This window comes from Periplaneta americana, chromosome 7 (genome assembly GCF_040183065.1).
Source record: "Periplaneta americana isolate PAMFEO1 chromosome 7, P.americana_PAMFEO1_priV1, whole genome shotgun sequence".
Classification (NCBI taxonomy): domain Eukaryota; kingdom Metazoa; phylum Arthropoda; class Insecta; order Blattodea; family Blattidae; genus Periplaneta; species Periplaneta americana.
The window spans coordinates 121118923-121142922 of record NC_091123.1 but is presented as its reverse complement, the minus strand read 5'-3'; the positions used below and the strand labels follow the sequence as shown (position 1 = coordinate 121142922).

General features: G+C 36.1%; 1 protein-coding gene across 1 annotated transcript in view; it reads right to left on the bottom strand.

The window, feature by feature from the left end:
• The window catches only part of LOC138703409 (phospholipase A1-like), a 61027-nt gene that overhangs the window by 11404 nt on the left and 25623 nt on the right, over positions 1 to 24000 (bottom strand). The window contains exons 3-7 of the mRNA XM_069831238.1: positions 21540 to 21681; positions 18217 to 18365; positions 12502 to 12747; positions 8418 to 8594; positions 7267 to 7444 (exon numbers count right to left, since the gene is read on the bottom strand). Coding sequence (XP_069687339.1) covers positions 7267 to 7444; positions 8418 to 8594; positions 12502 to 12747; positions 18217 to 18365; positions 21540 to 21681 — 892 coding nt within the window. The remainder of the gene's footprint in view (positions 1 to 7266; positions 7445 to 8417; positions 8595 to 12501; positions 12748 to 18216; positions 18366 to 21539; positions 21682 to 24000) is intronic.

The window sequence follows — 24000 nt, the reverse complement described above, 5'->3', positions numbered from 1 at the left end:
GTTTCCTAAGTAACTTCACAGAATCTGACTGTTGTCCGTTTCCTAAGTAACTTCACAGAATCTGACTGTTTTCCGTTTCCTAAGTAACTTCACAGAATCTGACTGTTTTCCGTTTCCTAAATAACTTCACAGGATCTGACTGTTGTCCGTTTTCTAAGTAACTTCACAGGATCTGACTCTTGTCCGTTTCCTAAGTAACTTCACAGAATCTGACTGTTTTCCGTTTCCTAAGTAACTTCACAGAATCTGACTGTTTTCCGTTTCCTAAGTAATTTCACAGGATCTGACTGTTGTCCGTTTCCTAAGTAACTTCACAGAATCTGACTGTTTTCCGTTTCCTAAGTAACTTCACAGAATCTGACTGTTTTCCGTTTCCTAAGTAACTTCACAGAATCTGACTGTTGTCCGTTTCCTAAGTAACTTCACAGAATCTGACTGTTTTCCGTTTCCTAAGTAACTTCACAGAATCTGACTGTTTTCCGTTTCGTAAGTAACTTCACAGGATCTGACTGTTGTCCGTTTCCTAAGTAACTTCACAGGATCTGACTGTTTTCCGTTTCCTAAGTAACTTCACAGGATCTGACTGTTGTCCGTTTCCTAAGTAACTTCACAGGATCTGACTGTTGTCCGTTTCTTAAGTAACTTCACAGGATCTGACTGTTGTCCGTTTCCTAAGTAACTTCACAGGATCTGTTTTCCGTTTCCTAAGTAACTTCACAGGATCTGACTGTTGTCCGTTTCCTAAGTAACTTCACAGGATCTGACTGTTGTCCGTTTCCTAAGTAACTTCACAGGATCTGACTGTTTTCCGTTTCCTAAGTAACTTCACAGGATCTGACTGTTGTCCGTTTCCTAAGTAACTTCACAGGATCTGACTGTTGTCCGTTTTCTAAGTAACTTCACAGGATCTGACTGTTTTCCGTTTCCTAAGTAACTTCACAGGATCTGACTGTTGTCCGTTTCCTAAGTAACTTCACAGGATCTGACTGTTTTCCGTTTCCTAAGTAACTTCACAGGATCTGACTGTTGTCCGTTTCCTAAGTAACTTCACAGGATCTGACTGTTGTCCGTTTCCTAAGTAACTTCACAGGATCTGACTGTTGTCCGTTTCCTAAGTAACTTCACAGGATCTGACTGTTGTCCGTTTCCTAAGTAACTTCACAGGATCTGACTGTTGTCCGTTTCCTATGTAACTTCACAGGATCTGACTGTTGTCCGTTTCCTAAGTAACTTCACAGGATCTGACTGTTGTCCGTTTCCTAAGTAACTTCACAGGATCTGACTGTTGTCCGTTTCCTAAGTAACTTCACAGGATCTGCCTGTTGTCCGTTTCCTAAGTAACTTCACAGGATCTGACTGTTGTCCGTTTCCTAAGTAACTTCACACAATCTGACTGTTTTAACAGTTTCCTCAACAGAATAATCCAAAGTGATTTTGGGAATTTTCCTCCTATGCAGTTAAATATTTATTGCTCTTGTAATATTACAACGTGCAAAAGTAATGACATGTTAAATCGCGTTAAACACGTACCTGTAACATTATAGGTGGAGCTGTACAGTGTACAAAATATGTTAAAGACGATGGCCATTTCAAATTACATAATTAGATTGCAGGGTCGGCAAATGGTTTGGGAATAACACGCATATAAATTGTACAAATAAGGGCAGTTGCAACTTGTTAACAATAATAGTTTGATTGTTGTGTCATCCCATGTACAGATATTATCATGGCTGGCGTTGATACATTATTTCCTTAAATTAAGACCAAAAACGTATTTACGTCTATATATTATAAGATAACCGTTGTTACCACTCATGCTTTTGTTATCGTGTAGTCACTGTAGTCGTTCATTCACCCAGGGAGTTCTGTATTTGACCAATAGATGGCAGACGAATGGTGGTGGTGACAGCAAGATCCGTCGATAGCTGTTCGACAGCGACATCTAGGAACCTTGGGTGACACAAATATTGTTACACTGGGAATTTCTCCGAGTTTTCGGACAGTTTTATTTTTTTCTTTCGAAACTTCAGGTTGACTATTAAGTTATGGTGTTGTACATCAGAAAACATCTTCCAATGTATGGTTTATAAAATAACCAACATTTGAAATTATTATAATTGCCAAACAAATTGAATAATTAAGATTGTGAAAAACTGGATTTGCTTAGTCCGTGCTGAAACAGTGTTTCCGTTGTTATGCAAAAATTAAACTTTGAAAAATATTCCCGATTTGTCTTCTTTATTGCACACATATTCCAAGTTTGAAGGCATATGGTTTTAAATATTGAAACAAAAATCGGTTTGGTGCGATATCTTTATGAATGTGACAGAAACTTCACTGTCGAATTAAACAAATGTTGAACAAAAATGCATCTGACAGATGGTCCTTGCACTATAATTTGTGATCGTGCTTCAATTAAGAGACTGATTCAATTCATGTTAAAATGAAATCGAAAAGATCAAGAATTGGTGATCTTCAGGTTACAGAGGTTCTTCATGAAAACTAAAACCTAAATAGCTAGGGAATTTCCACAGACAATGAGCATTGTTTACTTTTGGAGGGTTTTAAACAAACTTTTATTTCAGAGAAATTTGCCTTTATAATAATAATAATAATAATAATAATAATAATAATAATAATGATTTATTTAACCTGGCAGAGTTAAGGCCATATGGCCTTCTCTAACACTCAACCAGGAGTAAAAACTGCGTTACAAAAACACTACAAATTTACAAAGTACACTACAATTTTACACACAAAACTGAATAAGATAATAATAATAAAATGTAAACAACAAGTAAGAAGAAATCAGACATAATATATAACATAGAGAAGGAAAGAAAAAAGCATAATAAAATGTGAACAGCAGGTCAAAAATAAATGAGGCATACAAAGTATAAAAAAATAAGACAATTATTGATAATAATAATATTAATAATAATAATAATAATAATAATAATAATAATAATAATAATAATAAATAAGAATAGTAATAATAACGATAATAATAATAATAATAATAATAATAATAATAATAATAATAAAATAATAACAGGCCTAATAGTAATAATAATATTAATAGTAGTAATAAAATAGTGCAGTACAAAGCATACGATGAATACAATATTTTTAAGTACACACAGTAAGGAAAATTATGTTTGAGCAGCTGGCTACGGACTGGAAGGTCCGGGGTTCGATCCCAGGTGGTGACAGGATTTTTTCTCGTTGCCAAACTTTCAGAACGGCCCCAAGGTTCACTCAGCCTTCTATAAAATTGAGTACCGGGTCTCTCCCGGGGGTAAAAGGCGGTCAGAGCGTGGTGCCGGCCACACCACCTCATTCTAGTGCCGAGGTCATGGAAAGCATGGGGCTCTACCTCCATGACCCCCAAGTGCCTTCATGGCATGTTACGGGGATACCTTTACCTTTTATAGCTCAACTTATCACATTAGAGATATACCATTATCGGAAAATATGAAAACAAAAATATAAAATAAGTTAACGTACTGGAACATACAAAAAAAATGTGAATACGTGGAAATATGCAATACAACACTTGTCATAATAGTAAGTTAGTTTGGCAACTCGTCATAAGATAATTTTCTAACTTGGATTTGAAAGATTTCAATGTTCGGTAGCCCTTGACTTCAGGCGGCAGAGAGTTCCAGTGACGAGAGGTAGCAACAGTGAAAGATAAGGAATACAGAGATGATGTGTGAAGTGGAATTTCTAGCGTGTTATCGCGTTGTGATCGAGTATTAATATTATGATAGCGTGAGAGAGTATGAAAACGAGCGAATAAATAATAGGGGGCTGAAGTGTGCATAATTCGATATGTCCACTGAATTGTTATTGTTGTTACAAACTGTGTACAGAATATTCTTTATTGTGGACTTCAAGCCCTTCATGGAATTATGCATGTAGGCTTCTCCTACGTAATGTAGTTCATTGTTCATACCGTTTAAATATGAGACTTCACAGCTACTTGTGATTAAGATGAACAATTTCTTCTTCTTCATCTAGTATCGCGTCCCTGGTTGTGGGGTCCAGAATGAGATAGCATCCTCATCAATCACAGTTCTCCCAGTTATTCCCTTTCACTGCTTCTCACCATGGTTTCCCTCTTTCTTCAACGTCCCTCTTTATTTGATCTTCCTATCTTGTTCTACGTCTTCCAACAGGTTTTTCTATTCCCCTTTGCTTTCAGTTTTAGTGCCGCCTTTGGTAATCTCACTTCACCCATCCTCATAACATGTCCAAACCATCTAAGTTTCTTATTTCTTCCTCTGCGTTAATTTATAATGCAGACCTGTTACAGAACAGCTTCTTTTTACAACGCCAATATTTTTGGGATTTTATTTTGTTGACTCCGTAATAATGATACTGCACTTCAACATCCCTTTACCTTTTGTCGACGGTACTATCCTTGCCATGAACGAAAGAGTTTAACTAGAAATTTTGATGTTATGTATACTGTTACTATGGATATATCGACAATGGATGTTCAAAGATTGTAGTTCATGTGAATATCCGTGGGCAAACTGGCTGCTGACAAAAAAAAGTAGATGACTAGTAAAATAACTGGAAAACAATTTGTGGGGAAATTCAGAGTGTGGACGAAATATCCGGGAGCAAGCTGTCTGATAATCGGGAAAAGTTACTAATTTTGTCTAAAGGCACCTCCTGAATATTTCCTTTTATACAAACCTAACCAAAGTTTGTATACATAACAAATCAACGGGCTAGTTCAAAAGCGAAACAAATGAAAATTTAAAGTTTTGAGAAAATTGCATTTTAAAGCTTCATGTTGCTGCGAAAAACTCAATTAACGCACTCAAATTGAAACTTATAGTATATTGTATAAAATATTATTAAGGAGACACTCAACTTAAAAATTGCATAAAAAGTGTCATAGAAATGAAAAATTAAATTTCTACATTAATTTACGTGACAGAACTAAATCAATATGCAGAATTCTTCCCCTATTCATTGAGAAGTCACAGTCAAATGCACAAAGCCAAAAAATAAAAAATGATAATTAAAAGTGATATTTCAATTAATGATTGATTAAAAATTGAAATATTTTTTATTTTGAAAAGTATTGGGTCTAATGAGCTGATATTTTGCATGTTACTTTCCATGTGTATATTAAACTTTTTCTCCAAATTTGAAAAAGATTGGTCAAATAGGAAAAAAGTTCCAAAATATAGTTGGGTGTCCCCTAACAGAATTTGGAACAATTTCAGTTATCCTTGGATTGTTCACAGCAACCTGAAGCTTTAAAATGCAGGTTTCTCAAAACTTTAAATTTTGAATTGTTTTCCTTGTGAACTGGTCCTTCGAAATAAGCTACATATAACTATTGTATGAAATTTCATGAATAGCTCTTACATGGGTGAAAAGTTATTAATTTTGTCCAAATGCATTCCTTATAGTGGGTAGTTTCTCTTAAACGTAATCAGAATTTGTATACAAAACAAATTTGCTGCCAATAACTACTGTAAAAAGTTTCTTGAAAATCTTCTAAATTAGATAAATGAAACGTTATTAATTTTGTCAAAATGCACCCTCTACAATGGAGTAGCTCCTTGAAAATTTTCATGAAAATCTGTTAGATAAGCGATAAGTTATTAATTTTGTCTAAATGCACCCCCTACAGTGGAGAGGTAGTTCCATGAAAATTTTCATGAAAATCTGTTAGGCAAGTGAAAAGTTATTACCGGTAATTCATTCCTATTATAGGGTAGTTTCTCTTACAAGGGATGTGCGTGACCTCGAACGCTTAGAATCGCATGAAAATTTGCTTAGAATATAACTCACTTACCCCAGAGTAGGTAAAAAGTTATTAATTTTGTCCTGCTAGATTTGCGTTTTGGAACACTGTAAAACGCTGGCTGGCACAGTCAAAAGGTTGTAACATATAATTTTGTAAGCAACTATTACAACCTTTTTGAGTTAGGAAACATATCGTCTTGTTTATTTTAGAAAACGAAGCACTTTTTCGTGTTTTTTTTCGGTTCAGTATGTTTTACAGTAGTGGCAAAAAAATCGGACCGACCCTTGTAGCTGATTTCAGAGCCTTGTTCACTCCAGAGCACGATAGACTGGTAACTAAGACTCTCGTGGTTCGAATGCTGCCTGAGAAGGAAACTTTTTTTTGTTCCTTATTCAAATTTATTCCCAATACATTTCGATTGCTGGTAAAATTCATGTTCTGGGAATAATAAGTTAATTAAGTAGTAAAATATCGCTACAATCGAAAAGTACACTAATGTACATGTACTATAGATTGCAAAGTAAAAATTGAAAACATTTCCAAATAAAATTCCAGCAGTGATTCAATTTTTTTTCCTTTCTTGTAAAATTTAGAATTTACTTGTTTTTCTTGGTTTACATATCTTATGACATTTCTAAGATCATCATTAAGTGTATTCGGACGGTTTCCTTGCCTTCCTCTATCATTATCTAGAGGTTTGACATATTTAATCTTTTCTTGGAAGTTTACAAACGGCTGGGAATAATTACATATAATTTAAACACAATTTTGGTTCAAAATATTGTCGGATTCGCCTAAGTTCTAGTGTCGAAATAGTGTCTTACAGCCATGGCATTCAGGAAAAATGGCCGAACTTTCTCGAGAGAGAACCAGAGTAACACTTGCACCACTTGTCTGTATGATAAGGAAAAGATTGTATTTGTGGGGGAGAAAAAAAATGGGTCTCATTGCATGTCACTACATTTCAGTCATGAAAAGAAGTTAGATAATTTTTCTGTACTGAAACTAATAAAATAACGAAATAATCATACATTTCTAATGTTCAGAAGTAATTAATCAATTTTGGTGATTATAATAATAGTTTGTATTGATATATTTGAAGTACTATGCAGAAAGAGAAACTTCATAAAGCTGTCAAACGATTGTAACGTAACAATGAAAGCAACTATTACAATCTTTTTGCACGGGAAAACACATTGTTTTGTTCATTTTACGAAATGAAGTATTTTTTCATCTTTTTCAGTTCAACATACTGTTATGCATGTATTATGGAATGCAAAGAAAAAATTAGAAAGCATTTTCAAATACAGTTTTATCAGGAATCCAGTGTCTTTCTCTCTTCTAAAATTTAGAATTTGCATGTTAAAACCTTTTTGCTCGCAGGTATACTTGTTAAGACAGACTACCGATTTAATTTGTGCTCATTTGAGTATTGCATTAATGATCGTTGGAACTTGTGTATGCTTTCCGCTCAGTATTGTTTTCGGTACCTGTCCGGCGTGTGCTGTCCCATGATAATAGGTACGCCAAGTCCGAGTAGCGCTCCGGGTCGCCTTGAGCCGCTAGGGCAGCGCCTCGTGCTGCAGGGTGCGGCGATTCGGGCGGTAGCAGTGTTGATGCTCTCCGCCATGTAACACACGGCTCGTACATGACTGCATAGCGCGACGTCTGCAAACAAAATAATATAATATTTTTCTTTTTTTTTATTTTCATTGCTTTTCTTCTACGATATTCAGCTGCGCTGATATTTAAATGGTTTTACTTGTTTAGTTGTTTTTTTATTATTAATTACTGCTCCCGCTACTATTTTTACTCTTATAGATTTGTTTAATAAATTTATTGATCGATCGAATTTAGCACTATACAGACCACTTCTGAATTAAGTAAGCAAATACAATTAATACAATGTGTGACACTGAATTGAGGGCACCCTAGACTGGGTTCCTTGGTGAACAAAATAGTTATTTATGATACAAGTTCGTAAAAATTTTCTTTTTGGCACGAGTGTAAAGTTTGTGAAACGAGCTTTACGAATGTATTTTATGCATTGTTTTTCTACGATAGCACAAAATTATATTAAGTAAGTATTTCAAGTTGAAGACGTTATAAGATCACGATTTCGTGACCGTCTAAACTGAGAACCATTAAGAAATAAGTGTCCATGAAATTGCAGCTTCTTTATTCATGATCACGATTTCGTTACCATAATTACCAAAGCGGTTAAGAAAGAGCTGAAAACTACACCTTGCTGTAAAGAATATTACAGATATGTTTTTCTACGATAGCACAAAATTATATTAAATAAGTATTTCAAGTTGAAGACGTTATAATATCACGATTTGATGACCGTCTAAACTGAGAACTATTAAGAAATAAGTGTCCATAAAATTGCAGCATCTTTATTCATGATCACTATTTCATTACCATAATTACCAAAGCGGTTACGAAGAGCTGAAAACTACACCTTGCTGTAATGAATACTACATATATAACTTCAAAATAATACGGGCTAAAGAAGTAGATATGAATGTCAAATTGATACTTATTTGTGTTACGTGTAACATTTACGTCATAAAAGATCATCAGGAATTGTAAATAAAATCCTACACAACCATAGTGGAGTTGAAATGACATGACTCACGTGTTCTGTTCTCACACGATGGCTGTTCTCTGCCGCCGTTGATGCAGAAGTCAACGATGCCAAGGCGTCCTCCTTCCCCGAACTGCCCCGCATTTGTGTGAATTACTTGTACCACGTTCGCATCCACACTCCTCAACCTGTTGGAAGCCCGAACGAGCGGACGCGCAGGGTCCAGAGCTGTGAACATAAATATGCAGATGCAATTATATCTTTAGTACTCAATCTCTGAAATTGAATTTTTTTCCCTATTTTTTTCCTTACACAGATATTAGTTTGAGCAGAAAAATGATTTTATCGTAAACTATTTGATAGAACAAAGAGAACTAAAAAAGTAAATAAATGGAACTGGAAAATAACAAAATATTGTACATATTCTTTTGAGTCCTGAGATTTTTTAAAGTTGAAAATGATTCTACACTTCAAAGAAGTTACTGAAATGAGGAAAAATACTGAAAAAATTCTGCAAGTCCCAAGGGACGTCAGGAGCTTGACAAGCACACAAAAGAAGTTATCGATATCGATTCCACCTAGTGGCAAATTTAAAACTAAATACATGCATGAAGTATAGTATACTATACTCCAGGACCCAGGAGATATAAGAACGTGAAGATCTCAGTAAATAAATGAAGACTAATATCGTTTATGGATAAAGACCTTGGGCTATATATTTTCAGAGGTAACTCTAAATTCTTTGACGTTATGAGCTATTCCAAGTAATAAAATTATTTTACAGATTTTACGGTGTACTAACAAAATGTTGTTGTTGTTGTTTTCTAATGCCAGGCGTTTGACAATAAAGTCATTTGACCTCTTGCACTCCAATATTTTTCAAAGATATTATCATGGCCATCCACTGAAGCACAGATTTTGAGGTGTTCCGAATCCATTTCTTGGTTTAAGTTGCACAATGGGCAGTTAGGGGACTGATATATTCCAATTCTATGCAGGTGTTTGGCCAAACAATCATGGCCTGTTGCCAATCTAAATGCAGCTACAGACGATTTTCGTGGTAAATCGGGAATTAACTGTGGATTTTGATGCAGAGAGTTCCATTTTTTTCCCTTGAGATTGTGTTATCAAATTTTGTTTGTTGACTAACAAAATGTGACATATTATACACAGTGTTGGGCAGTATCTATTTGAAATACATGTATTCAAAATACGTTTATATTTTTATTTTGTCATTTTAAAGATTTATTATTTAAATAGGACTACACAACATTTATGTATTTTCTATGTAAAATACTCCAAATATTTTTTTTATTTTTGTTGAGCCTGTGGCGTTTAAAGTTTCTTATTGTGGCTACAAAAGAGTTGGTCGCACTACTTATCGTTTATATATATATATATATATATATATATATATATATATATATATATTTCCGATTCTGCTTCTACAGTGAACAGAAACCGATAGTGTGCTAAAGTTTTTTAAGGTGGTCTTTACTGTTGAAGTTGTGTTCCTCTACACCTGTAGAAAAACTGTTTTCTTGCACAGGGTTTATAAAATCACCAGTAAGAAGGAAGTCTTTTTTTTTTTTTTTAGAGAAATGTTTTTTTAACGGGAGCATCAGTAATTAAGTTTATGATAATTTAATTGTTGATTGCAAAAACGAAGAATGTCCAGACACCGTGTTTAGATTAAACGTTAAGAAACTTGCTATCGAAAAATATTTTGCTCCATTTTTTAATAATCGAGTAATGTAATTTTATGTTAATATTTTGGATATTAGTAACTACAAAAAAAAAAACAATATTGTCTCACAGGAACTTCAAAGATCTTATTTTATCTGTTCCAGAATACTGCACAAATTGTATAATAATAATATATATCTAACTCTTGGTTTTCATTGGCTATATTTATAAAAAATTATTGTGTTTCACCATTTTAAACTTAAAACATCTGAATCAGAATGTACAAAATTGCTTTATGGCTATTGAATAATGTCGTGAAATTCCTGATACCAACAGGGATAGGTATATTTTCATGAATTACGATTTATCATACGTAATTAAATACAAAATTAAGAAAATTATAATTGAAATATTGGAGCTTTGAAACTGAATGTTCATACAGGAGTCTTATCGAATATTTGATATACGAAAATGTATTTTGAGTATTTTAAATAAGCTCCAAATGTATTTTGGTGAAATTTCTGAAAGTACTTTGTATTTGTATTTAAAATATTATTCTTTGGAGTATTTTGCATTTGAAACGCTGGAATGTTTGTATTTTTCCCACATCTCGTTATACAAATTACAATTTTTCCTACACTTACCTAAAAAGTTGCATTTTGGTAACCCAAAACTCGTTACTTAAGCAACACTTTAACAATAAGAATGGATAAAATAATTGTTCTTTAATTGCTAGTAAAATGTTGCAATTTAATAACTGAAATCTCGTTACCAAAGCAACGCTTCGACATTATGGATGCAAGAAATTGTAGGGCTACTTCAATCACCAGGAGCTTCAAGAATAAGAATGGATACAATTTTTAAAGCAGCAAATTTTTTATTTTAACTAAAAGTAGAAAGTACATCCAGCTACATATCTAAGAAACTTCGTTTCTCCTGCTTTAGTTACCTTTTTTTGACCTTTTCTTAGGACCCAAATACAGCCTGAGCTATCCCGGTGATTGGGGGATATCGATGAACCTACCTTATACCAGGGCATTCGAAAAGTAATGGCAATATAGTTCGGTTTCACACTAAATTTATGTAGGTTACTTTTGACATTACATACTTCAAATATAGACTCCTGCCATGTCAACAATACGTTGCCAAATTCTGTAGCAGCATTTTTTTATATCTCTCTTACTGATCAATCTAAAGCTCTTTGGATATCAACTCTTGATTGAAAGAGAATGGCTCGCTTTCACCCAACATGCAATAGTTCATGGTAGGACTTTTCCCCCCACAGACTTCTTGTAATGCCCTAAAGCACTGAGTTGCATGTTTTTCTCTTCCAACTTCGATTTTTATCAAGCACTTTTGTTGGTATCTTTAGGGTTGTTTTGTTTACTACAAATCAGAAACAGCCACTGTATTTACAAAATATGGTTACTTCGAGACTTTCAATATTGCAAATTGCTTTAATTGCTAGTAAAATGTAGCAATTTAATAACTGAAATCTCGTTACCAAAGCAACGCTTCGACATTACGGATACAAGAAATTGTAGGGCTACTTCAATCACTAGCAGCTTCAAGAATAAGGATGGATAAGATGGATGAATGGATGGAATATATCAGTCCCCTAACTGCCCATTGTGCAACTCAAACCAAGAAATGGATTCGGAACATCTCAAAATCTGTGCTTCAGTGGCTAGTCATGATAATATGTTTGAAAAATATTGGAGTGCAAGAGGTCAAATGACTTTATTGTCAAACGCCTGGCATTAGAAAACAACAACAACAACATATTGCAAATTTATTAAACAGTCACTGCTCTATTGCGTAGTACAAGATTTCAATGGTTACCGCTAGGAGCACTGATTTACAGCATTGTTGCCATTATTTATCGAATGCGCTAGTATAATACCAATACAAAAACATTGGGTGCGCATTAGTCCACCACACCTCCCTGCTTATGCATCTGTGGTGTAGTGATTCCTGTCAGGAATCTATTATATAGTCGCGTCTCTGTTATTTCCGGCGTGATTCCTCCTCTTTGCTTACGCCTTAGGAAGTGAAGGCTCTATAAAGTCCAGGTAGGTAGTATCGTTCGCCGTTTTTTGTTCTTTCGTTGCCGAGTTACCAGACGAGGAATCTATTTGCCGCACCGTCATCATGTCGTAGCTCCTATGATAATAAATCAAACGCACTGCAATTCAGCAAATAATTGAGCGGCAAATAACGTCCTCGTGTGCTTTCTGCTAACACCAACGAAAGAACAAAAATGGCGGGCTATTATATTAAGTATTTATCGAACCTTAGGAAGTGTATAACGTCATCAGCAGCGAATGACAAGACGCACACGTTTAAATGTAGCCAACCTGGAACGTGATTGGCTGTCGGAAATAAGAACGACGGGACTATAGTAGAATAACTTTATCGAGTAGCGCACCCGCCAGGCCTATATTCTTACCTATGATGCGATGCATCCGGAACAGCAGGTAGAGCGACACGAGCCCGCACATGTGGGCACCCAGGCTGTGGCCCACGCACGTCGTCCTCTGGAGCGAAGCGCCGCTGTTGCGTAGAAAAGTGAACAGTTCGGACACGCAGCGTGCCACGGGCCTCAGGTTGTGTACAGCCGACGCGTAGCACGGTGGTTTGCACAGCGGGCCCCAGTCCACCACGAACACGTTGTAGCTGCCGTTTTTCAGATATGCTGAACACATCACACAACATTTTTAGTATCGAATATTCTCTTTCGTCTCTTGTGGACGCTTTGCTTGTGATGACTGTAGGCCTACTATGATTGATGGGCCTAATGGCCTTGGATCTCGTTGTATCTCTCACCACATTAACTACCTACCATCCGGCCATCTACTGAAAAATATACTACTATACCACCATCGTTACATCTCTCTCATAACCAGGCTTCGAGACTTTGGACCCGATACAATAAGTTTACTGTGCATACACTATAGGCTGTTGACTCGCTGCAGCTAGATAGAGATGTGTTGGGGTAACAACGTTGCTATTTCGAGTAGAGTACGGTAGTAATGGGGAAACACACATATGTACATTCTGAAAGTAAATATACATTACACAAAGATAATGTCAAAAGAATGTGAAAAGCATTTATTCTCCTGTCTTTTATAAGCATTTGTGTTTAATTATACACAGAGTTAATGGTGGAAATAAGCATGTAGCAATTTTAATTTTTTTCATTTATCCTATTGGTCGCCTTTAGGAAGAGCAGTTACAGTACCGAAACGCAATGTACAAGATACATTCTCAGTGTCTCAAACGTAAATCTTTTTCGGTTATCTGCCAAAGTTTATACTGCAGAAAGCTGCGCTCTACGCCGCATGACGTGATAGGAGCAAACGAGAAAACCTAACATCATTGCAGTCTCTAAGAGACAGTCCTTTATTCTCGGGTGACTCTATGCCACTAATTTGCTGTTTATGTTACACAACATTCCATATCCGTTACTTTTTTTTTTTTTTTTCATAAAATTGATTTCCACTTCTGTTTTACACGTTCAGTAACCGGTTTACTTGGTGTCTCATTAATTCTCTGTATCATTTTCTCAATTAATTTGAGGGCTTCCGGCATCTCTTGCTCTGACTTTTCTAACCGTGTAACAGTTTCAGACACAGTATGAAAATAGGTTTGTATGAAAACCAAATTATTCATCAGAACCTTCAAATCCAGAGCGTTTTCCTTTGCGTATTTGTTGGCATTCATTCTACAGTACCCCCTCCCACTGTACGCTTTACTACTATACTCAGTACGCCGTTATGCGGATTTCCCACTGAACTGCTCTATCGGGTCCGAAGTCTCGAAGCCTGCTCATAACCCAACACAGGTCCATGGATAAATTCAGCGAAGATTTCTTTTATAATAGTCTCTCACCCTTTCGTCCCTGCGATGACTAAATAATCTAGACTTTCTGCCTGTCACACAGGCGGTCCGTGTACGAGTCCCAGTTAGAACAGGAAAGAAAAATCCATAGTGTAATAGTAAAAGCATATTATTCTGTCACATCTCCATTCCATAGCATTCCCCAACTACTACCTGGCGACGCTTGGAAGCGGCTGATCTATGACGTATGACACATGACGTCGTGCTGTGTTAACTTAGGAATACCCAAAAATGACTTATTATGACAGAAATCTGGTAAGATATGCAACAATGACGTGAAAGAAAACTGTTTGAGTTATTGAACTAATTACAAGCACCTTCAATCCATTACACATACTACACACTTCACAGTGAACTCATAAAACCTCACCATTCATTCTCGGAAAACCTGTATTTTATCATATGCTTATAAAGGCCTGCATGTATTCCAACTTTGTGAGTACCATTACAAAATAATATAACAAAATTAAACTTTTTAGTGTTTTATTACTGAAAGGAAAATAAGGAAAGCAACTTGCTTTCTGAGTTATCTATAAAATAAATATTTTAAAATAAAATAATATCATTAGGCCCGACTTATATTTCTGTTTACTAAATACGTCTTTATTGAGTTTAAGCATTTGAGAATAAAATAAATAAAATGAATATAAAATTGACAGCTTTGATTTTCAAACAATATAAATTATGTCAGGAAACAGAATAAAACTTATTTCTGTGAACCCTTAACACATTTCTGATCAATGACGTTATATAGTTACTTTCTGATCTGTGTTCTGATTGCTCCATATTTATTCAGTACACACAACCGTAGCGGAAAGTAGCGGAATTTTGGAAGCTCCGTAGCGGATTCCATGTTTCTAGAGCTAGGCACTCTGAAGGCCAGCACTACCGGTAGTGAAAGTAATAGACCCAATGAATATAGTAGCAAAGTTCGGAAAATTATATTTAATATCTACAATTTATTCAGAAAATATTCGTCTGAAGAAAACCGTAAAAATCTTAACTTTTCTAAGTGCCAAGAACTAACTGCCAAGGCGTGTTCAATAAATGTATCAACCGTGTCACGTGTATGCAGAGAAATGCAAAACTCGGAAACACAGAGTGCTAAGAACTTGTTCGTCTCGCCTAGAAAACATTAATAGGTCTATACCTAAAAGAGTGACGAATTTGAATGACTTCGAAAACACACCATTAGCTTTTCCCGTGGAACTGCAAACATCAGTTTAATGGTATGATTTCTTAATAGATTATTTATTATTCAACATCATCTTCAGCATCAAGATAGGCCAAGTTGACCTGTTTCGTCTCAGAAGTCATCCTCCCATCGCCGGCGAGGTCTTCCTATGTCTCTAGATCCTAGGGGTTCATATCGCATTGCTTGTTTTGCCAGTCTATTATTCATCATTCTAAGTATATGGCCATGCCAATTTTGTTTATTATTCATGATTTTGTCATTTAAATTATATATATTTAGCTGATCTTGTATTTCTTCACTTCTCATATGGTCTGTGAGAGAGTATCCAGCCACATATCTAAGAAACTTCATTTCTGTTGTTTCTATAATTCTTCTATCCTTTCTATTCATTGCCACGTTCTCCGAGCCATAAGTCAAAATTGGTACTGCCATAGTTTTGTACAATTTTAGCATAGTTTCTTTCTGTGTTTTATTTTTTAAGGTTCTCTTGATAGTTCCACATATATGTTGGAATTTATAAACTGTGTTTTTCAGGTCTTCTTCGTTATTAAATGTAACTTCGCAGCCTAAATAATTAAAATGTTGTACCTGTTCTACTATTTTATCATCAATCAATATTTTAGACCTTCTCGGGTATTTTCCCTTCGACGGCATAACTTTCGTTTTAGTTGCCGAGATTGTTAGATTGTATGTTTTCATTGTTTTTTCCAGCTGAAATGTGGCTAATTGTAAACTATTCTCATTTTCTGCAAAAACAACCTGATGAATAAATTATTTATTATTGAATTACACTGTTTTGTTATTGAGAACGAAACCTATTTTCACCGGCCACCCATCCCTCTCACCAGACGAGTTCGGTGGATCACGCATCACCCGCTCTGTAAGTTTGACAACGTCGCGCTTACACGTTATTGGCTCTCGCGAAACGTCAGGAGGTTTGGACTCTACTGTAGGGATGATTGGGGTTGCATGCTCGAAAGTTGTATACTCAGTGAACCTTAGTGTAGTCAGCCGGTGTGAGTTGGGAAAGCGCCTAGCTGGGGGTCAGCGTAATAGTTCTCTCAGATTGACGTAGCGCTAGTATTCGCTTTTCTTTTTCTTGAAAACATAACATTCATCTTCCTGCCCCTTTAAGACAATATGTAACTCGTGATAAATAGATTGGTAAACTTCCCTACAGCGGTAAATTATTATGGCCGCTGGGAGAATTTTCGTAAAAGACGATTTAATATCCCCAGACTAACAATACAGCGCCAAAGCTATCGTAATTATTTACCTCTTTGACGTCATGCATTACGATTACACGCTTTATGTTCTGTTCAAGTTTGTCGAGTATGGGGAAGTTCGATATTCGCCTATGTTCGCTCTGTAGGTGAAGGCCTGTCGTGTTTGTTCCACTTTGTTATAAAAATATTCACTGTCTTCCACTCCAACCCCTTCATGTTTTAACCGTTTAAGGATTTAGGCCAGATCTTACAATTCGTTTTTCATATGAAATAAGACGAAGTTTGTAATGTCTTGGTTGCCTGTCTCATATTTGAACTTTGCAGGACACTAGTCAGTATAATCGAATACCAACGAAAAGTGGAACAACAATCCCTATTGACTGAAAAACGTGCGGCTAGCGACAGGATCATCTTGGCTGTCTGCACATGCGCGGACTTTGTTAATAAAAACCTAAACTAAACAAAAGATGTGAAATAAATGAATGAGGTCTATAAACAATATTGAATGCTCTATCATATTTAAGTATAAAAATAGGGGTATGATTTGAAATATCTAAAGGGGGTGGTTGGGAGTCGGGGCGAAATATAAAATGCTATTAAGCCTCGTTTCAGACTTCCCCCCTCAGTATCTAAATTGACGTGCTTTTTGTTTAAATTGAATTCAATTTAAGGGGTTATGTATAGCTTGCAAGAGTAAATTGTGGAAACAATCATTTCTTTCTTCCATTACTGTATCTTGTACAATAACGAAAATTAGCATGTGTAAAACACTGTCCTTTTGCTATATGAAAAGAAAATATTTTTACGATTTTTCTTTTCAAAATTCAGTTCACTGTGAAGTGATTAAGCTTTTCCCTTATAACTAAAAAACTATCCAACATCCTGTGATGAAATTTTTCGTGTGTATTTATGCATGTCATATCTACAATATGATGCAAGATCACTTCTCTACCGTCCACACCTGTGGAGTAACGGTCAGCGCGTCTGGCCGCGAAACCAGGTGGCCCGGGTTCGAATCCCGGTCGGGGCAAGTTACCTGGTTGAGGTTTTTTCCGAGGTTTTCCCTCAACCCAATATGAGCAAATGCTAGGTAACTTTCGGTGCTGGACCCCGGACTCATTTCACCGGCATTATCACCTTCATTCCATTCAGACGCTAAATAACCTAGATGTTGATACAGCGTCGTAAAATAACCCAATAAAATATAAAAAACTTCTCTACCTTTGATAGATTGCCTGATAAAAAATAAATTCTTTAAAAAATTGTCAAATATCAGTATTTTGTTCTAACACACTCAAGTAAAAAAATATTTATTAAGGAATATACTTGAAAGAGCATAATATTATAAACATGAGTTTCAGCAATAAAATAAAAGAGAAAAAGTTAACAAGTTTATGAGGTATGAGAGAAACGCTTCATCACTGCACAGTGAACTGCCACCATTTTGAAATAAGAATATAAATAATTTTTTAATCGTAAAAATATTTGTTTCATGTAGTAGAAGGACAGTGTTTCACACATACCAATTTTCATTGTTGCACAAGATACAGTAATGGAGGAAAAAAATATTGAGATATTTTCCCAACAATTTTACTATTGTAAGCTGTACCTAACCCCTTAAATTATTACTTAATTAGGCTACAAAATTTTGAAATGAAAGCCCTGTATGTAGGCATATAGATATGTTTGGCCGTAGACATTTTGTCCGTAGACGAAGTGCCTTGGAAGCCTACTGAAGGACACGTGATGTAATGTATACCCCGTGCGCACTTATACTAATTCCAATGTTGTGGGACTAAGAAAACGGTCTTTAGTGATAACAAGCATTGGAATGGAGACTCACCATCGCGCAGGACAACCATAGGGAAGGAGCCGTCCATGCCGCCGTAGCCGTGGATGAGCACGACCGAGTCGTCGTTGGGCTCCCATCCGTTCGCTCGCAGCCAATCAGCTCCCGTCACGTCCACTTGTTTCCTCTGTGAGAGCGCCTTGCTGCAATATAGAGGCAACTTTCTGCATCCACTTGTATACTTTACACATTACATCAAATAATATGGAATTTATTATTGCTGTAGTCTACGTAGTTACAAGTCGATTTTCTTATTTAGTAATTGGAATAAAAATAATAATAATGGAATTACAGTCAGATATTTTGTAATTGAATCTAGCTTCAAATACAATCTAATGTAATTGAGGGGCTGGGTGCAAGAAGTGAATTTTAGAGGATGTGTCCTTTTTGAGTAAAACGCTTTATTGTGTTCTCTTATCTGTTACGCATATGATCACCAAGTTGTAATTCTTAGAGGTCAGGAGTAGACTACCCAAAATGTAATGGCGTGCATAGATAGAATTATTAGGCCTACGGTTTGAATTTTCAACATAAATTTTCTCAAAACTTGCATTTGAGAGATGTGTCTTTCTTGCACCCAACCGCTCAATTAAAAGGGCTCGCTGCAAGAAGAAATCAATATCATGTACAGTAATTTACTGTGTAAATACTGTGTAAGTCTCACTGACAGTTTTATATTTGTATATTATAAAATATTGGCCCAATTCCATCAGTATTCTGTTATTGTCAACATGTCTATAGCAATATTATTCAGAATCTGATATAGGTACTGGAGTCCACACCTGTGGAGTAACGGTCAGCGCGTCTAGCTGCGAAACCAGGTGGCCCGGGATCGAATCCCGGTCGGGGCAAGTTACCTGGTTGAGGTTTTTCCCGGGGTTTTCCCTCAACCCAATACGAGCAAATGCTGGGTAACTTTCGGTGCTGGACCTCGGACTCATTTCACTGGCATTATCACCTTCATTTCATTCAGACGCTAAATAACCTAAGATGTTGATACAGCGTCGTAAAATAACCCAATAAAAAAATAGGTACAGGTGAAAAATCCTTCGCGCGCCCGCGCTTCACTGTTTACGGCTAATCTGCAGAAGCAGCTGCTAAGCGGGTTATAAATTCCCCGCCTCCACCGCGGTTAAGGTCGTGTCAGGCGTTAGTGAGAGTTGTACTCTTGCAAGATAAGCACGTGTTCTTTAAGCTGTGTAATAGAGTGTGTTAAGTAAGTCAATATGGCTCAATTCAGGTATTCTGTTCCCCAAAGAGTATTCATGTATGATTCATATGTGCGTATGGAATCGGCTCGCTGTGAGGAGATCATTTAAAGAGAGATTCTCTGGTGTCCAAGTTCTAAATCGAAGTTCGATTCAAAGATTGGTAAATGCATTTCATTAAACGGGAGGTGTTCTTGATAAGAAGCTTAGACAGACACGTAGGTCTATAGTACTCACAGAAGAAACTCTAGATAACATTGGACGTGGCTCTGGAAAATTCTCCTAGAAAAACACTTTTACGTATTTCTCAGCAAATGCGAATTTCCTACAGCTCTGTTCGAATAGCTGCAAAGTTAGTGAAGTTAAAACCCTTGCTTGATATGGGTGAATAAATTAACTTCAGTTTAATTTATGAGCATTTGTTTTAAGTGTTTATTGGTGTTTATTTTTAAAACCCTTGCTTGATATGGGTGAATAAATTAACTTCAGTTTAATTTATGAGCATTTGTTTTAAGTGTTTATTGGTGTTTATTTTTAAGTGTTTATTAGTAATAACTTACGTGACAAACTGTAGATAGATATATCACCACGGAAATGGCGACAAATAGATATAAAAATGTTATATGAAGTATATGTAGGTGAATTTGTGTTTGTAAAAATATGTATGCGAAACGAAGTATGCCAAATGTCAGTAAGTGAATTGGTTGTATACTGAATGGCAATTTAGCGTTGATTCAGTGATCCACAATGATATGAGACTGTGCTGACATCCACTTCATGTAATTCATGTTATTGTCTGTGTGCTGTACTTCAACCTTCAAATTCAGCCAATGATTCATAGGGAATTTCTCCGTTAGACATGGTGAGCTAAAATTTTCGCTTTTATCGTTCATATCAAAGAAGCGAAGAAAATTATATGATATAAAATTTAATTTATACAGGGTTTTTCCGGGCTAGTGTTACAAACTTTTAGGGATGATGGGGAAGGGCACATGTATCAATTTGAGATAAGGAACCCTGGTGCGGAAATGACTGAGTCGAAAGTTCCAAGCAAAAATAGTTTTATGGAAATGAAATAATTTTATTCCTCTGTACAGCTTATTAATGTGTATTTATCTGTACATCTTACACATACTGTATTCATCTGACGTTGTTTACGTTGTCCACTTACAGTATTCTATTCAGTGCGCTGTCTGAGGGGTGGGGACATGAAACTACACTAAAGCAATGCAGATGGCGTAACCTGTCACGGACATGGTCGGTCCTGATATGCACGTCTGTAGACAGCAGTGTATGTGTACAAGTTGCAATGTCCAGTCGATCAGTCCTAGTGAATTGAGTACACGAGAGAGGAATATGCAGACATGATTTTCAAATACGGATGAGCCAATGGGAACAGTAGACAAGCTCACAGATTTTATCGGGCAAGTACCCACGTAGGGGACATCCGGCCCATACCATCTTTCCACGACCGTTCCAAAGGTTAAGGGAAGGAGGGCATGTGGTGCCAAATTACAATTCCATTTCCATACAACAGTTTTTGCTTATAACTTTGGACTCAGTCATTTCCGGACCAGGGTTCCTTATCTCAAATTGATACATGTGTCCTTTCCCATCATCACTGAAAGTTTGTAACACAGCCCAGAAACACCCTGTATTGGAGTTCGGACCTTCCATTTCTTGACATGGCCACTTATGAGTTGGAATCAGCGGGAAAAGGAAACAGACAAATAAAATTAATTTCATAATCATATTATGCGCCCAAAAACCAGGATAGTCAAGACTGTGATATATGATCATAGAGACGAATATTACATATAAATCGAACGCTGTAATTTTTGGGTCAGGTCAGTTGCTTGGAATTAAAGGTCCTTTTAGTGTCTGGTAATTGTGTCCGTCCAGGAAACAATATTGTAAGCGAAAATTAAATGGTACGTTTGAATTGTTAATAAGAATGGCAACCGACAATGCCTTCCTGGTTTGAAAACGGCAACCATATTAAAGTCATAATTCCTGCAAGCGGAAAGATTCCGTTGGTGAAATAGTCAAATGACATCCCCATGGTGACAACCTAGGCTAAATGAGTAATTTATGTAATAATTTTCTCACCTTGTATACATGTAGTACTTGACATCAGGATCCGGACAATTATCCCTGTCGTTTCCTCGACGCCATATACAATCTTCCCGCGTCGCATTTGTCACATTGCCCAAAAACAACGCCTGGGAGAGAAGACTCTGCGCAGTGCATCCTGAAACGAAATTTCTCATTTTATTATGTGCTCGAATCTTTTCATGAGTTGATGGAAGCTCGTAATGAAGCTAGCAAGTAACGCAAGCGCACGAGACCTATAAGAAATGAACAAATTATTCCAATAACAAATAGGTACACTGCTCCGTCAATATAGGAGAAAGTCAGTGTTCACCTAGTTGGATATAACACGCGGAGCAAGTTCCCTGCAATAAGCACGCATCATGTTTATGTAGAGCATGAAAGTAAAAAAAATATTATGGACAGTGAAAAATAGATCATACGGGAATGGGTATTTAAGAGTTATTAATTCATTATAACAATGAACGTTAATACAAATTAATTTTATTTTCTAGAATTCTTTGTAGGCTAGAAGTTTAAGTCTACCTGTTTTTATAGTAATTGTTTGCTTTAGTCCTTAATAAATATTTTATTTTAAATAATGTATAGATGTGTTGCGTGACTTTTGGATAATTCTGTACAGCAGGTAGGCTTATCGATAAACAGACTGAACCGTAAGTAATGCCATGAATTTCAGGGGGTAGTTCTTTGAGATAGGCCTATATAAGACACACAAGTTTAATATAATTTTGCTCGTTTTTGCTTCCTTTTTTAAATAAAAATTGTTTTATATGTAAAGTTTTTCATAGCGTGTTTTGTTTTGGAAAAGCCAGTGATTTAATTCCCAATATGCTCAGTCAATTTAAGAGAGCAATGTATTATGATAATGAATGAAAGAATTTTAATTTTGTCCTTTAAATATGCAGAAATTTGATCCGCTCAAATGTAACATTATAAAATTCCTTGGCAGAATGAAAAGTTGCATTTGTTCTGATAAAATTTCTGCATATTCGAAGGACAAAACTAAAATCGTTTCAATAATTTATTATCATAATACAGTGCTCTCTTAAATTGACTGAGTATATTGAGAAATAAATGATTGGCTTTCCCGAAACACCCTATGAAATGTTTCATATGAAACTATTTTTATCTTCGAAAATGAAGCAAAAACGAGAAAAATTGTATTAAACATTTGTTTCAAATATCTCCAAGGAGAAACACCTGAAATTAATGACATTACTTATGGTTCACTCTTTATATCGCACCACAACTCTAAATAAGTTATAAATGGAATTTGGGTATTTTTATATACTGTAGAGAAAGTTCTGGTTAAACGCTTTACTCGTACTATACTCGTGAGAACGTCGGAACTAGCATTGTAGTTTTAATGTACTGTAAATACCGGTACCGAAGCTGTATTTCTTCAGTATTTACGATCAAATAGAAAGCGAAATGATAACCACACAAATGCAGAGTAACAAATTAATACAATTGCTGTAGTAGGTCTGTTACATCCCCCACATTCAAAATGACGCCACGCGATAAGACGAATGCGCTTCTCGTATCCTTGAGAAATGTGAAGCGAGCCACTCGGTGTGGATCGTGTAAACACCTAAAATTGATCGATGGTGTCGTTCATCAAGTGCCGTTACCTGGAGGAACAAAACCGAGTTTACTTCCACCAGCTGCCTTGACCTCGTCAACACCACAACCGGATCCAGCGAGCCCATAACAAGCCTGCGGCACTTTCTCCATGCGGCAAGCGTGGAATTCAATACCTTTCTTTTTGTCCCAGACATTCAAAATTATTTCAGAGCGTCTTTATTATGCAGTGGGTTGGAGACATAGCAACAGCTGTAAGGAAAAGTTGGTCAAAGTATGTCATTATAACTGATACTTCTGATATAAATAGAAACTTAGTAGTTTTCCTACACTAGCGGCTGAATTTTAAATCAGTCAGCTGTACTTAAATGTGTTAGTTTGTAGCTTCTTAGCATCATCACAGTTATCATCGGGTTCCAAGATTCTACAAACAAAAAATAAAGGGCTTCAGTCACGGTTCTGTTGGCATTCCTGGTTGTAAAAATGGAACACAAAACATTGTTAAAAATTGTGAATTGTATTTTGCTCATCAATAACTGGCTTAAATCTTACGCTTTTTATATATAAAATCAAATTTAATGAAATAATATTTCACTTTAAACATCACTATCATTATCTTGTCAGCTCATTTGAGTTGTGTGGATATAAAGGGAAGAATTGTGACGGTGTCTGTATGGTACTTGGGGTAGCTCAGTCGGCAGAGTATTCATGCGCTAAGCGAAGGATCCCGGGATCGATACTCGGCCCCGGAACAATTTTTCCCTTGAAATTATTCATTTCACCAGATACTTATGTGAAATGAAGCAAACAATCAGCAGGAATGTCTCTCCACGCATTGAAATTGGACATTTCGAAATCTTAAATCGTGTACGTGGGA